Source organism: Falco cherrug, chromosome 4, assembly GCF_023634085.1.
Source record: "Falco cherrug isolate bFalChe1 chromosome 4, bFalChe1.pri, whole genome shotgun sequence".
NCBI lineage: Eukaryota > Metazoa > Chordata > Aves > Falconiformes > Falconidae > Falco > Falco cherrug.
The window spans coordinates 2,459,414-2,477,871 of NC_073700.1; the positions used below are offsets into that span (position 1 = coordinate 2,459,414).

At 36.2% G+C, this 18,458-nt stretch overlaps 1 protein-coding gene across 13 annotated transcripts in view; it reads left to right on the plus strand.

Annotated features, from left to right (window-relative positions):
* Positions 1–17,434, plus strand: part of ATP2B2 (ATPase plasma membrane Ca2+ transporting 2) — a 432,200-nt gene extending 414,766 nt beyond the window's left edge. For 9 of the 13 annotated variants that reach the window (XM_055709424.1, XM_055709434.1, XM_055709423.1 and 6 more), the window contains one exon: positions 13,884–17,434. In XM_055709424.1, the coding sequence (XP_055565399.1) occupies positions 13,884–14,195 (312 nt within the window). In that variant the 3' untranslated portion in view covers positions 14,196–17,434. Of the gene's footprint in view, positions 1–3,046; positions 3,219–9,422; positions 9,482–13,883 lie in introns of all 13 variants that reach the window. The other 4 variants (XM_055709430.1, XM_055709432.1, XM_055709433.1 and 1 more) reach the window with 2 other exon arrangements.
* The last annotated feature ends 1,024 nt before the right edge of the window (positions 17,435–18,458 follow it).

The window sequence follows — 18,458 nt, forward strand, 5'->3', positions numbered from 1 at the left end:
AAACTCAAAAATATACAGGTGACGGGTGCTACTGGAAAAGGACAATTTCTCTTTAGATACTAAAAAGTACATAGAGTACTTTTCTTTCCCTTCTTTTCCTGCGTTTAAACTTTTCTCTCAAACCAGTGCAAACCCTGTAGCAATGGAAGCTACTCCTGGCAAGTACTTTTGAAGTTAGGTAAAAAACTAGCACCTCAATTTCTGGCTTTCCATATAGCTTCTAATATAGAAAACACTGCAACAACCCAGTGTAAGTGGAATGAAAACTGTTTTATTTCATGCAGAAATGTGTTTTTTTTTTGTTGTTGTTGTTGTTGGTTGTTTGTTTCGTTTTTAAATAACATCCTGGTAGGAGATTAGGTGCCTGAGACTTCAGTCCTGTTAATGTTAATGAGAACAGAAATGCTTGCTGAAAGTCTGTTCTGTGTTAAACATCAGAAAAATATTTGTTGTGCCAGAACTATTCTGCTAGTACAAGGTTCTTTTTTTTCTTTTTCAAACTGCTCACTGATATTTTTATTTGCTGTGTGTACCTTAAAACTATGGATCTTCTCAAGTGTAGAACATCCAGAAAAATGAGATAGGTGAAAAATTCCAACCTTACAAATAAGCCTCAAATGTAGGACAGTATGTTTTTTCTCTACTTGAAGTCCTATAGTCAACACATGATTGCATCCTATATTTTGTTTGAAATTTTTCAGACTTTCTATGATGTATGACATAATTTCCTTTCTTCTTTTTAGCAACTTGACTTGTTCTAAATAAATGCATTCTTTTGTAGTTAAAAAACTACATCTTCACTTAAAATGCATTATTTGTTTCTATGAACTCTTTCTTTATTTTTTTCTGGTTTTGGAAGATAAAATTTTGGGCCAAGCTCTTCTCTTCTTTCTTGGCTTCAGGCAGAACACAGCCCTGTATGTTCAGCCTTAAAGATGCTGAAAAAGTTGTCATCCTCCCCCTGTGAATCATATCCATGAAGATCTGTAGTTACTTTCTTCAGGAGAACAAGTAAATTACATGCCTGTAATTCTCGTTCTCTGGAGAAACTATTAAGTACAGATCTTCCCTTACCTTTTCATTCTTATACGAAGGTTTTCCCTTTCAGTTTATTAGGAAGACACTTGTACGCCTAGAAATGCCCATTGGCTTAGGATTTATCATCTGTGTCTTTCACAGTGATACGCACTTCATGCTCTCAGTAAGAGTCTTTAAAATCTTTTTTGAATGGTCTCTTTTGAAGAGTGCTCTGTCACCTGTGTTAGATCATGAAAACCCAAGATCTGTATTTAATTCTGCTTTTGTACAGTGAACATTTCAGGTGAGTATTTAATATGCCTTCATATATACCCAATAGTTTGAGCCATATGGTTTTTTTTCCTAAATGCCAATATGAACCGTAGGAAATGATTCACATGTACCCCTGTTGCATATGCTAATCACCTTATATTGTATTTTTTTTACTGTGATATTTGTATTGGACATGTAATTCAAAGTTAGACTGCTGCAGAAAACCCTGAGAGCAAAGCTGTAAAGCATTGTGGTGACTGCTTAATACTGTACGTTACGAGTGTGCACATTGAAAAGCATGTTGTAAACAGGACTCTCAGACAGTGGGTCAGTGAACAAACCAGCTGTTTCACGTTTGTATAGTAAAAGTTCAGTGTGAAAATTTTACAGCCGTAACCTTTGATCCCTTTTACAGCTGGCTGTGGTATGCTTATTCCTAGAAAAAATGTGCAGGAAAATAATGTCCCAAGATAAAATAATGGGAGGGAATACATCCATGTTATTAAAGATGAAGCCATACGAATTTGTTTATTCCTAAGACTGGGCACAGCAGAAAATGTCAGCCAATTTACCATAGTGCTTTCAACTTGGAAAATTTAGGAGGGCTTATGCCAAGGTTTGTGCTGTTTTAAATGATAAATATACTACTATACCTTCTCCCAGCTACTGTCTAGGCTGTGTATCTTCAGAAATCTGGGTTGCAAGATACAAATCTGGAAACAGTGGGTTACTTCAAATAATAATGGTTGAATTCTTCTAACTGATACTACTGCTGTTGCTTTGTCATGTCGTGGTTGTACTAATGTAACGAAGAGTACGTTTTGGTGTGTAGGGATTTGCAGATGATATTTTCTCCTTGATATTATCAGCTGCCATCCCTGACTTTACATTTGTACACAGAGTCTGCTTGTTGTTGGGTTATACTGGTGACAAAGAATGCCTCGAAATATTCAGCTCTTTTTTTTTTAACTCATCCTCTGTGGTGGGCGATCAGGATGGATATATCAAACAGTGCATACTGTAGACATATGGAAGTAACAAGTAGAAAATTGCAATAATATTTGCTGCAATAGTTAATCCAGTTCCACGTGATTTTCTGTGTGATTTCAACTGCTCTGTATAAAGTAGGAATCTTTTAAAATATATAGTTATAAAAGACTAATATTCATTATCACTGTATTTACTTTATACAAACTAATTATAGAAAAAGTCAGATAACATATTGGAATGCTTTCTATTTTATCAAGCTAGTATTCTGACAACCCTGGTTTTGTAGACAAAATGGAGTCGTATTTAGAGTATTTTAAAGGCTTTTTTGATTCGATGAGGTGTCGTCCCCACCCCCCCAAATTCCAATTAAGTGACTGGATTTTCTTCCCTCTGGAAGAATACCTAGAGAGCAATAACAAAGTAATTTTATCCTCTGTAGGAAAAAAGCGGAGATTAGTTGTATCAAGTATTCCAGTTTGATTTACTTTATTTACATATAAACAAAATCATTTAAATTTTAAAGACTGTCATTTCAAATCTTCTAGTTGTTTAAACTGATGCAGTTCCACTGCCTCTATGGAGCTGTTTCATTTTATCCAGGCAGAAAATTTGGATCATTTCATATCTAAGAACACTTAAAAGTATTGATTCCCTTTGAAGTAAAACTGTGTGCACGGTTATTTATTGTTTTTCATTATTATTCCTGTCAGTTATGCAACTGTATCCATACTTTAAGCAACCTGTCTCATTCTTTCCTCCATTACAGATCGAAGTAGTCAATACTTTCAAGAGTGGCACTTCCTTTCAGGGGGCTCTAAGGAGACAGTCCTCCGTCACAAGCCAGACCCAGGATGTAACCAATATTTCTAGCCCTAGTCACGTATCGTTATCCAATGCTCTTTCCTCTCCTACCAGCACATCTGCTGCTGCGGCTGGGCGTGAGTGTGTATTCTTAATGCATCAGACCTACAGAGATGCCAACTTACGTAGCAGTCACTTCAGACTAAGCTACTTTGCCCTCTCCCATGTTGTCCTGTTATGTTTATTAGATTGCCATCCCCAGGAACACATAACATGATTACTTTGTGTACAGTAGATACTCTCCATGATTCGTTGCAAGTTTTCTTAACTTCCTGTTAGGACAGGAATTTCTAGACATTTTTTTATCCCGTGTATGGAGATTTTGATTTTATTTGAGGCTTTGGTGTCATTTTTTCTCAATCTCATTGGGCACAATTCATACTGCTTATAAATTATATACTCTAAATGATTTTACAAATATATTAAGCAATACAGCTTGACGGATAAAAGATCGTTCCATGTGGAAGACTCTGTAATATAGGTCACTCATGTCTAAGAGAGATGTACTCTCGCACAGGTACAGGAAGGAACAAGGAAAGAGAATGTAGTTTATGATGCAAGGCTAAGGGATTAAGATTTACATAAATTATGGAAGAATAGATTTGTTATCTCTACATTCACTGGGAGGTAAGCATTAATGGAGGAGGGAACTAGACAAGTTAAAGGATAGCGCCAAAAGAACAAAATAAATGTGGTAACAGATTTCTTTGTTAGAAGAAGCCAGTTTCTAAACACTGACATCGTGAGGCTGACAGCTTGCTTTTATGTGCAAGCAAAGCATCTATTAAACAGGTAGTGAAGTGAGTAACAACTTGGAAGTGGCTACTCAAAAAGGGCTGCTTCACTAACAGTAAAATTCCAGTTGCTCAGGGACTCACAAATCTTTGTTTTCATAGTTTTATTTATTCAGGCCTGCAAGTAGCTATTCTGTTTTACAGCATAGCCAGCGTTTAAGAGTATTAAAATTTATAGAACACAGTTTACAAGCTTGTTACTTTACAAAATATTGCGGTATATTCCTTGCTGAAGTTTTAGTGAAAAGTTGGGTGAACAGAGAAGAAGCCAGTCTCGTCTGTCTGGCCAACAGAGAGAGGGAAGCCAGACAAAGGAAGGAAGTAAAGTTTTAGAGCACCTGCAGAAAAGATGGAAGTTTGACCTTTCCATTCAGTTTGAGTGCAACCCCCCTCAATATCTGAACATTGAGCATTTAGACATGCATTAGAAGTTTTGTTGGAATTAAAGGTCAAAGGAGAAACTTTGCTTTTGCTAGGAACCCAAGGAGCCATGAAGGTTCCAACTTCAACATTTGCTTCTTGGAGAAAATTTGTATCTTTTCCTGTCTTTTCTCGGGCCACTTGGCCTGCTGGCTTTTACGCCTGCAGAACCAACCATTTTGGGGCAGCAGCATGATCAAGAGAGGCAAAGCCACTGAGCTGCGTACCCCTGCTGTGCCACGGGCACTGGAACCTGCTTCACAGAACTCGGAGCCCAAGTCCCCTCAGTTGCACACTGAGCAGGACACAAAGCACGACACAGAAACCAGCCTTTCATCCAGGGAACGATTTCCATGATAGCATTTCTACACTGGAGCAGAAAACAGACAGCAGCTCACTCTGCTGTGGGAAATGTTTCACTGACATCCTGTAGGCAGCAGCCTGAAAGGATAGATCTAATAAAATTAAAAGAGACAATTTATCTTTCCTCTCTTCACTCCAAAGTGACTAAGAATTGAATAGTCTTGTGTCTTGACGAAGGCCTTACTAGGTTATGGGCTGAAGTTAATTAATAGGAGACAGCATAATCTGCTAGGTTTTGACGTATCTTTTTTTATTTGGAGAAATAAACGAGGTCTACAGAACTCATCGGTTATGGCCACATTTACTCAGCAAAATAAAAAACGGACGATTGATTCGTTAAACTACCCGGAGATATGTATCTCTGTTGCAGAGGACATTCAGAGATTAGGCCTTTTAAAGTGGTTCCTCTGGACTGTTAGTATTTTATTACCACAATATAATGTCTGTTTAATATCAAACCACTGTGTGCTTTGAATTATAACCCTTAGGGAAAGTTTTGATTCATTAATACAATGATGCAAAGCTAATGAATGACAGTGAAAAACCAAAGGAAAAAGAAGTGGGTTTTATTTTTAAGTTGCATATTTACCGTTGGTTGTTGATCTTCCAGAACCTGGAAAACCTTTCCTAATCCAAATTTCATAGAAACAGGGTATGTTTTTGTGAATTGGCAGCACTTTCTGAGAAAATTGCAGTTGCAAAATGCACACCTAGGTCTGCTTTTCAGCTCATTGCTTAAAATGTATGTGGTTGGGCAGGACTGACTTTTTTCCTCTTAGTTGCTCAGAATGAATTAAACTCTAAATCATTACCTTCCTCCTATGTGGGGCAAGGGAATAATGAGATAATCACACTTCTGCTTTTGAAGCCTTTGCCTCCCTTCAAGAATCTTAAAAATACTGATAATTTAGATATATCCTGGGAAATATCAAGGGGAAATCTTGAGGGTATAGCAAAGACAAAAGGGTCTAATCCTTGAAAGGTCCCAATATGAGATACTGTCAGGGAGGTTTATTTTCAAAGAAATGGTGCTCGGCATGTTGAAACAATCAGGATATTTCAGGTGTCATTTTGGGTGCCCAAAATGCAGAGGTTCTGATATCAATACCTAATAAAAAATATGAGAATCACATGATGCTCTATCAATAAGAATATGTAAGTCTAATTTAATAGAGCATTTATGTAGTTCTTTGCTAATTGTATAGCTTTTTAATAAATAGTTCATTGTAACACCTCACCAATCTGTGAGATTATATTTTTTTTTGCAGATTCATAATAACATTTTGGAATTTTTAGAAAGAAAGTATTTTTTCTAGTATTTTTGGGCAGACTAATGTTTGATTCAAAGGTTAGTGCACACTTAAAAAGAAATCTACCTGTCAAATGCAGCCACATCTAAAGCAGTTTGTGGAACAGATTAGTAAGTTACTACCCCAAATTTTCAGCTGTTCATAAATATGGCACATTCAGATCTTTCATAGAGTTGTGGAATACCTTAATTAAAAGCAATTTATACTAAGGAATACTTTCTACAGTACTAAAGTTTCCCTAGTGATAATTTTTAGCTGTTGTGGTGTTTTTGCCAATAACAAATTACAAACCTATGCATGTCAGCATGAATTGATAACAATGAGGTCCGTATTATTAGTCTGTTACCTCTTTTGAAAAACGTTGCAGCTGTAAGTAAACATAGGGAAAATTCTGCAAATTGAAAACTGGAATTTTATATTCTCTGAGAAAAGTAGAAAATTTGTTTAAATGCATATGTGTTTAATATGCACACATTTAAGCTACAGAAAATTTTTAAAACATACAGAAAAATAAGGCTTTGTCTGCAATATGGTCTTGGCCAAGTTCTTAGGTTTTATCCTGTTGTGCTTGAGCACCTATACATATAGACACACATATACACACACAATCTTCCATCACTGGAAAGCTGTTACACTGCAGAGTTAAAAGTGGGTTTAGATACAGGGCTGTCCCACCACCCAGTGGATATTTATTTTATATGCATTTCTTTCTACATTTTATTTTGGGAAAACAAAATCAGATACAGTGGGGCAATGGAGCATCTTTTTTATTTTTGAAGCTCAGAATTAGGAAAACAAAATGTTGGCTTGTGCTTAAAATTAAGTATATGCTTAAAGCCTTTGCTACGACATTGCTTAATTAGGTAGAGGCTGAGTACATCTAACTGTACACAAAGTAAACAAGTTATTCTTTATCCTAATCTATTTATATCTGGTTCTCAGATGTTGCTTATATTATCAGTATGTAGCACTTCAAAAGAACATGGCTGTAAATTTTCCAAGAAAGATGCACATTTAATATTCCCTTGTACTTACTCTTCCTCCTTCCCCTCATTCTCATATATAGTTAATACTATTCCTAAGTGGAAGCAGCCAGAAACTGCAGGCCCCTTATAAAAGAACTCCTTTCTTTCATAAAAGGTTATAATTAAAAAATATTGTTAAATGTAGAAAACATTGGGGGAGCAACAAACATACAAAAGAAAACCAAATGAAACAAACCAAAAAAAACCCACCAAAAGGCAGCCCCCCAGATGGTGAATCTGTTGTTGATTCTTTACTTGCAAGTTCCTTTTCCTTTGTTCTGTTGAGGTCTGTCATTTTTGACTGAGATTTTTAGAAGTGAATGCTTCATGGAATCACAACTTTTTATTGTATTAACCCTAGCAACAATGGCCTCAAACAAGCCACTTGTAAGGATGACACAGCAAAAAATACACAATGATGACTCCAAATTTTATAGCAGCCAATTAAAATCCTACTAGAAATCATGAAATATTCTCAGTAGCATTTGTCCATCATACAGATTTCTGAAGGTTTTTGGTTGGTTTTTTTTTTTTTTGATGTTGTTCATTGGTTGGTTGGTTTTTAGAAAGTGTTTTCAAGCAAAAGAAGAGCATAGCACCCCTAAGGCTGTATTTTTGCCCTGGTTCACTTCTTGGAGGGGGTTACAATCTTCAAAATTGGCAGTAATTTGCATGGAAAGACAACTTTTTTGCATTCTCCCTTTAACTGAAAAAATAGTTGAAATTCCAGACTTGCTAAGAAACTGGCATTTCTAGGTAGAAGCTTTATACATGCAACATTTTCTTCGGAGTGGCACAAGGGCACAAGCATCTGCAGATTGTGTCAAACTAATGTAAGACCTTCAGCGAGCCTAATTCTAGTGCTTATTACAGTCCATTTACCAATAGATAATTATAAAGAGCTTAGTTTAACCACTTGTAATCTGTTCTATATGAAAATCAGATTCTTTTGTATCAAGAAAAAAATATTTACTTTTCGAGCAGCTTTTTCTTTTTTTGTATATCTTACATTTTTAGTTTCCTATAAATGTAATCATCATTCAGGTGGACAGACTTTACAGCTAAAACTTATGATAAAATCTTAAGTTTGGGTCAAAATTTCTCATGAAGAAAAATAAGAACAACTTAAAAAAATCCTCTGTTTTGATAAATGTTAAGGCAAAGATTGCTGTCCATTAATGATCCATATTCAGACCAAGTCAAGCGGGTGCTCTAGCCTTAGGGCAAATGGGAAAATGTCAGTTGCTTTCTGTGGCAACATGGTACAAGTATCACATGAGGAAATGGAACAAGCAGAACTTAAAGTCCACATGTAAAATCATGTTTATAAAAATTGCACTATTTGGGAACATCATTAAACTAGAGACAGAGATATCCTACTAGAGCTTAGGAGTTCCTACTGGTTATAGCCAAGAATTCACAATCCTGCTGGATATGCAAGATCAAAATCAACTTCTTGATATCTTCCCTGTAGGGAAGCTAACTAGGTTTGAAGTCTTAAATATAAAACCAAGTCCTCAGCTGGAGGTCTGGGACAGTAAGAAGCTTTAGACTCCTAACAGAAATACATTCTTTCAAAGGGTTGCATAATATATTTAAACTTGCCCAAATTTGACACAAAAAATGTCAGACTCCATAGTTTTGCAACAATAATAATAAAGGAGATATGCAATGGAAAGTGAAAGCCCTGCATATGGTTCTGATCTCATGCTTTAAAATTCAGGGGAATAATAGTCACGTGAACCTTTTGTGAAATGAGATTCAGGCCTGAGGATTTCGCAGAATACGTAGGTTCTGTTTCCTCTTGCTGCATGTGGTTTGACTTTTTAGCAGCACTTACTGGATTTACAGCATATTTATGTAGAAGGAGAGTAGAACAGATAATGTTATGCATCTCTTTCACTCATTAAAGCAGAAACCTAGAAATTATAATTTTACTAAAATTTATTGGGGTTTTTTATTTTATCTTTGACTTCCCTCAACTTCTTCCAGAACATACTAGCCACAACATTTACAGGTGACTCCAATACATGCAGTATCTCCTCCTGTGGATACCTAATCTAATTCTACTCACCTAAAACTGGGAGGATTCAAAAATAACCTAAACCAAATATACTGAAGATATGCCTTCTATTTCAAAGCTTTACATATGCAATAGTACTTGACCAAACTCATTTGCCTTTGTATAGCTATAGTCTTGATATAGAGTAGTATCAGTTACACATAAGAGTTGGCATCTCTTTGCAAAATTGACCTCTTGTTTACAATTTTATACTAATCACCTTACTGATCTTTCAGTATTGAATTTATTTGCTTTTGCAGTGCCCTACTCTCTACTGTCTGAATATTAAATGTGTTTGTTTTCCCAGAGGGCTAGAGAACATTGGACAAAAGGGTTCAGCAGGAGAGAGTGAAATAAAAAGAGGTTGTGAGTCTTTAACCTTGAGCCTGAAATGAATGTGAACCAAACTCAAGATACTTGGCTTATATGAAGCCAGGTAAACATTCGAGTATAAGCCCACACACTACCAACCACAAGACATCTGTTGATGCTTAACAGACCTTGTGTATTTTGCCTAGATTGTGGTACTCAGGGGTGAGATTCTGAACTTCATATTTTAATTCTGATGGGAAAAATCTGTAGTATCTAAAATTCTATTTCTTTTATTTTTCTTGCCTGATGCAGTATAATAAATCTAACTTTCAAGGTGGGACGAAACTGAAGAGTTTTTTCTATTACAGCTACAGAGAAGAAAGAAGTGGAAACTTATAGCAATGTCAAAAATGTCCTGAAGTGTTGTCCCCACAGTCTTTTGTTTAAAAGCAGTTCATTATTTTTTTTTTTTTTCTGTTGTCTCCATTACTGTGAGAAAAGGGAGCTGTATTGCACTGTTTGTCTTCCCTTGGCATTGTCAGTATCATAAAGAAATACCATTACATGAACTCTACATAGTCCATAATAAACCAGCACTTTTTAGGTTCTATCCATCGTGGGTACGTCCCTGCTTTTACATGCTGTACAACCATAGCAACATTATATGAAGTTCATCTGCTTTATTTTATCTTCAAAAAAGTAACCTGGGCTTTGTTTCAGCACAGCTCCTAAACATTTTTACATCAGCTATATGGTTCAAATCTGGAACTTAAGCACACACTAAAAGAATTGGTTGCTCTTGGGCCATGTAACTCTGGGAAGACAATATTTTTCCAGTTCTTAGCTTAAATATGGTAGTATTATCATATCTAAATTGAAACGCCACCTTTATCGCCAATGAATCCTCTACCTTTGGTTCCACTAACCTAATGAAAGAAGCAAATTTAGTTCCTGTAAGCAATAATTTGATACATTGGGGGAGAGACTATGAAGAAGATTTAAAATTAGATTTTAATGCGGAAATTCTGTCACTGAATGAGTGACACTAAAAAAACCCTAAAGTATTTTCTTCTCAATGCTAAGCTAAATAGGCAAAATTGAAAGTTAGGAAGGGAGTTTCTCCTAAAGTGAAAAATGAATGGAATCATCTCTGAAACTGTAGAGAAACTTTAAGAAGGTTGTTTTCTACAGCTCCTTAGTGAAGAAAACTTATTAGAAAGCTAACTGTATGTATTCTCAGATTTAGGGATTTGCCCAAGCTTGGCCCTGCATTCAGAAGATTAACTGCTTTAGGTATCAGCAGATCTGAACTAGTTCTAAGTTAATATTTTTAGTAAAAATCACAATGAACAAGTAGAAGCTATTTCAGTAACACCTAAATGTTCTTGCAAGACTTGAACAGTTCATGCCAAAACCTTGCCTCAGGTCACACCAAGTGATATGACTGCTGGCTGGTTGTATGTTCTGCAGTTATATCTTCAGATTGTTGTGTAAACACATGGAAGCAAAAGCTGTCAGTGCCGTGTTTTCTTTCAGTGGATCACTAGTTCAAGCCGTCACTGCAGAGCACTAAATTCGGGTCATGTCGGGCAGGTTTTCATAACCAGCTTTCAAATACAACCTAAATCTGTAGTTTTCCCTCAGCTGGGTAAGATGTTAGTCAGCTGGCTCAATTGACTAAAAGCTTGGTATTAAATGCAAATTAGGTGCCAAATTTTGGTATGAAATGCAATATAGATTCTTTCCCTACAACACAACTTGCAGCCTCATAAATTGAAATCAGTTCAGCCATTGCTAACCCACAGAGGCTGAAATACAGTTTGTGCAATTTGAAGAAAAGCTTTACTTTAACTAGATTCTGTTGGATCTGTTCAAGCATACTATCAAATTGTGAACTTTTTTATTTAAGTAAAAATAAACTTTACCTTTATTACAGAGAATCCAGCTGGCAAATAGAACTGGCAATAAGAAATGGCTGTATTCAAGAGAATGAAATTATTTTGTTAGTTGATGCAGCAAACAGCTGCAGTGAACGACTTACTTTGATTTAGATAGTAGAAATAATAGGTAGGTTTGCAGAAAGTGTCAACATATCAGCCCATACTATAAAGTAAGCATATTGCAAAAAGTTCCCTGATTTAAAATAGGACAAATAGTAACATTTTTTTAAGATTGCCTTGACAAACCACACTATTTTTTCATCGTTGAGACTAATTACTTTGCACTTTAAAACAAAAGATAGAAAGGCATAGATGATGAGGGAATTAGTATGTCACCTCTTCCCCATGAGTTCAAATCCTAGCTTGAGTAACGCAAATGACTCTTTTACCCGTGTGTTCACTATACAGAACCATCACATAGCACAGGACAATTCAAAGACACTTGGCTCTCATAAAACCCTGGGTTAGAATGCCAGGTGCTCTGTCGAAGAGGTACGCTATATGATTGTCTGGTGTCACATTTCTTCTTTTTCTCTTCTTTTTGTCTTGCACCTCTGCAAATGTCCTCAGATCTTCTAGTATCCTAAGATCTGGACAAGCCGCTTTGTACCACTCCAGTCCCCTTAGTTTGAGCATAAGCAGCCACCTGAGCTACTTTCTGTGTTGTGCCCAGCAGTTCCCACGTGTACGTATCGAGAGAAAGGAGAGTATTTGCACTGACTGAAGGCCACATATCTGAAGATATACTTCTTCTAGTAGGGTTTTTGGAAGATGATGAATGCCCCAATCTAGAGAACATAAACAAAGACAAAGGTCAAAGAGATCAAAATACAAGTCAATCGCTTTCCCCAAAGTGCTGAAGACCTGTAAAACTTGGACAACTGCAACCACAGGATCAGCTAGATCCCTCAGCTGTAACACTGTGGGCCCCTGCCATTACTAAAATGCAGTCTGCCAATTTAAAGAGGAAATAAAGCTTAAGAACTTAGTGGTGTATTAGGCCACCCAATTATGTGCAGCATATTTTTTACATGTAAAAAGATATACATGCCACCCAGCAAACCATTTCAAATGTGTGTGGAGAAGCTTTCACCATGCCTGCATGCACCTTTTCTGCCTCTGCCTGTGTTTTGGTCTCCCGTATACGAAATGCTAAAAATTCACTCATGGACTACATGGAAGTAGAAGGATTGAACTCATACTTAGTCATAAAACATTTGCCAACAGACCACATTTTGCCATTCTGTTTTATCCTCTCTGCCCTCCCACCCCCTTCCAAAAAGTACCGTTTTTTTCAGCAGTAAGTCAGCACAAACCTTCACTTCTTTTCAGAACTCGTAGGTCACTGGAACATAGAGAGCCTCCCCCCTTTGCCCACCCACAGAGGGCTCAGCGACCCTCTCTGCAATGCTCCTCACGCTGTTCCTCTCCTTTCCTCCTGGCAAAGCTATTTGCACTGTCCCTGGCAGTCTAATGGGCTGAGTCTTGTAGTTTATTTTCACCTGTGTTCTTACTGTCAGGTGGTTAATGACATTGGACTGACCGTGGCATAAGTCAGCTGACCTAGTTCAAAGACTGCATATATGGCATAAATTGTGTCGCTTTTAGCATTTAACTATACAGTTTTGCAACTGAGACACAGAAAATGAAAAAGCTCGTTGTTTAACAATGTCATTCAATTCAACCCAACAATCAATGCATTATTTGATTACATGCTTTATACATATTAAAACTAAATGGCTAGAACAGTGGGTCTATACTCGAGTGTTTACCTCACATATGCATGAAGGAAAAACAAAAGTTGGTTCAACAATACTATGTTCACATTATCCAGGCTTCCAAGTGTAGTTGTTGTGTGCAAGTTATCTATGTTCATGTGGTAACTGTGAATTTTTTATTTTTTTTTTCCCTGTGGTAGCATGATTATGCTTAGTATTTCGTCTGCTTGGCTTTTTGTGCTCTTGGCTGCATTCATTTAGATTTTGCTTTAAAACATTGATATTACTTATAGTTTTTACACTTGGCTCCTGTGTGTGTCTCATACGTACCCATCCAACTGTGTCTGTGTTCTGTGCTTTTCTGTTTGTGAAGTGTGATATGTTATGTGTAATGGTTTTTTAACAATACGAAAGAGACTTTTTTAATTAAAAAAGCCTTCCTACTTACTCACTGCAAAACTATCAACATGCATGGTTTTACATTTGCATTACAATTAACATGGCTTGTCTTTTACTAGGGATGTACCACACGAGTGGATGTTCGCTTTCTTTAACCAGTACTTCCCATCAGTTCTTTGATGGCTTTAAACTTGATTTATTTTAATATTGCAGTTGATACAGATATTCAAAATGCACATAACTGAGCCACTCGTTTATGCATATAACATCCAGAGACTTTGGACTTCAGCTGCCTGCACTGCCCTAACCATATGCTACATTTTTCACAAAGTATTCTCTAACACAGTGTTGTCTTTCCAGAGGGCTACCTCTGACACCTCTTTCCTTTTCTCCCCCCAGATCCGCGTCGTGAAGGCATTCCGTAGCTCTCTCTATGAAGGTTTAGAAAAACCAGAATCTAGAACCTCTATTCACAACTTTATGACTCATCCTGAATTTAGGATAGAAGATTCCCAGCCCCACATCCCACTCATTGATGACACAGACCTAGAAGAAGACTCTGCTCTCAAGAAAAACTCGAGTCCACCGTCTTCGCTGAACAAGAACAACAGTGCTATCGACAGTGGAATAAATCTTACAACTGATACAAGTAAATCAGCTACCTCTTCTAGTCCAGGAAGCCCAATACATAGCCTGGAGACATCACTTTAGCTGAAAAGGTCACTGCAAAAAAAAAATATAAATTAAAATAAAATAAAATAAAAAACCCACAGCAACCGAAATATATAAATATATATATTAAAAACATTGCTGGCTGAAAAGCTGTTTGAACTCTTATTCACTCTGAGACAAGTGAATGAATTGTTGATCACAATGGTTTTGGGGAAAGAATGAATGGCTGATTTACATACCCCCCCTTGTTCCCTTTCAGAAAAACAAAAGCAAACAAAAAAAAATCCTCCTGCATGAATGTACTGTACACTTCTGGCCCTTCTTTCTCTCTTTTTGTTTCTTTTGATTTCTTTTTTTTTTCCTCCTTAAGCAGGAACTGCAGAGGACTTCTTTCTGAGGCTATTTATCCAATTCACTGGTCTGTGAGTTTTTTGAAATGCTTGTGTGGCATGGACTCAATTGTATAGATTAATTTAAATAACTTTTTTGAAGTTGCAAAGCTTAACTTGCACAGTAGATTTGCACCAGTTGGACAGAGGAACTTAAACATTTATGAGACTATATATAGAGATATATACATATAAGTATATACATAATTAATTATATATATGTATATATCTATCTATATATATATAGTTATATATATATAAAGTTTCTTTGTTGGCATGTTGCCTTGTTTCTGCTCAAATTGCTCTGACTATTTTAACTTATTTATGTCCTAAAAAAGAATGTAATTTGTTTACAAACCTGTAGATAATATCCTTAACTATTTGTAGGGTTAAGAAAGCACTTCCTGCCGAAGTAGTATAAAAATGGCTCAGCTCAGCTCATTGAAAATGTCTGTAATATCGCACCCTGGATATTTTATTACAACCGTGTTCTGATTTCTGCCTGATTTTTTTGTTTTGTTTTGTTTTGTTAAATAATGTAGATACTGCTAGTAAATAACAAAAGAAGCCAAAATATAACACATTGGATGTAGCATTGTGATCCTATATACAGGGAGGTAAAACAGGCTTCCTTTGTTTCAAATAAAAATCAAAATGATCAGGTTCTCTCTTTTTTTTTCCCCCCCCTCTCCGATAATCTGCTCGAATTTGTTTTGGTGCAACGTACAATATTGGAGGCTATTTCATTCTTTAAACATATGGCAATGGCTTCCAAAAATATTTTGACAGATATTATATGAGTTATAAATATAATTTAAAATAAGTTATATTTGGTTTGTCTATATGGAGATAAAAATAATGTTAAAATATTGTGATATATTGTGTTAAACCTTTTCAGTTAGTAATTTAGGCATTTATTTCCTTATTACTTGCAAAGTATGGGCTGTTGGCATTTTGGATGAAAATCACTGTAGGTTGTTGCTTTGATTTTTACTTTTATTTTAAAGAAAAATATAATTTCTGCTCTATTAGGTCTGAATGAAACTTTATTAATTGTATATTGAGATGTGCTTCGTGTGATACTTTTTTTTTTTAAAACCAAGCTTGTCTTCCTGTAGTCACAAGGTATACTGTAACACAGTAAGGCGTTATTTTACCTTGAGCTTTCTACGAAGAAAGCTATTTTGAAAACCTGCAGTATGGAGGGTGAAAAATATTTTTCAAGATGGTAACAGCCCTGGTAACTTAAAGTTTATGATCTTATATAATTGCTATGTCAACCACTTGAATGCTAAGCACTTTGTGGATCACAGATTTTTCATAAATATTTTTTGTATTTAATATAAAGTTTGCTTGGAGACTTTTCAGCATACGATCTTTTCCATAACTGTACAGTGCAAAAGACATTTTGAATTACACAATTGATTATGCCAGATGTGTTGAAAAACACTCTCAAACTAGCTTGATAAATTGATTTGTTAAGGTATTACTGGTTGTCTTAAAGTTGGCTCATAAAGTGGTGCATCTCTGCAGTCACGAGAACTAAACCAAGCCAGAACTCTCCAAAACAAGATTAGACTCATGGCCAAACTGCAGACTGAACTGGCTAAAAGGTTTTCAGGGTGCATCAAGACTATTCAGCCAGGTAAAGCTCTAATTGCCAGCTTCCGGACTTTGGGTAGAAGCTTGAATGTTTTTTGGCTCAAACTCTTAGTTCGTTATCTGATCCAAACTTTTCACTGCACAGCGGGACAGGTCTTTGAAGGCATATACAGCTCTCTTTTCAACAGATAGTGTGACCCGTTTCTTAACAGTAAAAAGCTAGCATGAAAATATAATTATTTTAGCTAACTCCTAGCAACAAAGTGATTGAAACTCAGTCAGGATTGTTCGCTTTGTAAATATGGTGATTAACCTTTGTATAACATGTATTGGGTTTCTATGGCCTATTTGGGATATCGTATTCGGAAGAAAAAAAAGTGTTATCTATTTACAGGGAAGCCTCTAGCTTTGGACTTGAACATCTACAGAAGCGATTAATACTGGAACAATTTATTTTCAGCATCTTAACACTGACTGTTTGCCTTTTTATTTTCAAACGCTCTTCATATGTTTTCTTGGTTTCATTTTTTTAAAAAATTTCCTGTAGGATTACCCCTCCCTAAGGTACCATTTGCAGACTTGAAAACTGTTAAGAAAATGAACACTGCATTCTGTGTATATATAGTAAAACATATATAAACTGAGATGCATAGAAAACTTGGGCTTTTGTGAGCAGAGACTGTGCTTTATGTATATGATAAATGATAGACATTTTTTTTTTAAAGCAGAATAGCTATGACCTTTCAACTACAAGTCGTGCATCACAATTCCTTTCTTTTATTGCTTGACCTCTCTGTGATGGGAACAATGGATCAAAACCCAAAATGATCAGTTTGTTAAAATTCCCTGCAATATATAAATGCTCGCTCTCTACGTACTGTACTTAGCAGCATGAGATTTGTGGACAACAATACAGTGGTACATTGGCAATCCATCCCACTAGGGGTTATTAATATATGTTCATTCATCTGTTTTTATGAATTTTTTTATCTAGACAATAATTGTAAATAAAGAACTTACTCTGTCTGTTCATTTAATACTATGCAAAAGGTTATGCTTTCTATTGTTATTCTTATTCCTACAGTGTGATGCTGGAATGTTTGTGGTTTCAAAAAAAAAAAAAAAAAAAGACAAAAGTAAGTAAAATATGTGATGTAAATTATTTTATAGTTTGAAACAAAATGATAAAGTTTTACTCTTGCTGCTTTCTGTCTAATAGATCTCTCTTGGCAGGAGCACAAGTGGAAAATTTAAAGAAATAAATTCACAAAGCAGCATGAACAATAATGGTCTGAATGCAACAGCTTTCTTTCTTTTCACCTGAAGTCATTAGATCTAGCTCTGGATTCCCACTGGGATATTTTAATGTCAAGGTGTATGTAAATCTTCTGGATTGGCAGTAAGAAGCCTGCTCACCTGTCAGTGGTTACACTCTCCTTACACCCAGAAATGAGTCAGTCAGCCCAGAGGGCTTTTAATTCCTGGCTGCTTCGGGTCTGTGTGACGCCCAGGAAGGTAACTTGGTCCATGCTGTGGTGGTGCACGGTGGTGGGAATGGCTGGTGGGAATTCTGCAGTGAAGTCAGCTGAAATCACTAAGAACAGAATAAGTAAAATGGATGAAGCCCCTGTGAATTTGCATATGAAACAATTTGTTTAATCTTGGTCCTAACACCAATAGACTTTGAAGTCTCTTTTCCTATCACTTTACATGCGATCAGATAACAAACATATGTCCATAGGATGTATCCCTCCATTTATATACATCTTTTCATCTCTTCCCCTGTCTCTTACAATCAGGAAAATGATTGTTGAAACTTTCTAGAACTGGGGAGTTCAGCCTAGGACTCATGTCCTGTCACTTAAAACCTTAAAAACTGTACATAGGCAGTGCCAGGGAAAAATCAGGGAATTCCCATTCTGGTGCTCAGACCCTCAGCCCAGAAGTTCCTTTTTTTTTTTTTTTTTTTTTTTTTCAGCTTAGACTGATGCAGTTGTTCCATAAGGTGCAATACAGCTGCTGAGTGTACGGTAGTATTGCACTAGCAACAGCAAGGTTGAGAAGTTAGCTAACAGACATACTAGGTTGAACTTCTCACACAAGGTGTGAGGTGAGTAACTGTCATATAATCTCTTTTTTAAAGGTGCAATGCTTCAAATTACAGATCTTCCTGTCTTCTTACCGAGATTTCAAGCTTTTACCTCCAAATTCTGTGTGACAAGAAATATCTGATAGTGGCCAAAACTACAGTGACATAGTACCACATTGGGAGAAGAGTTACCAGTAAATACAAATGTATTCAACACAGTAA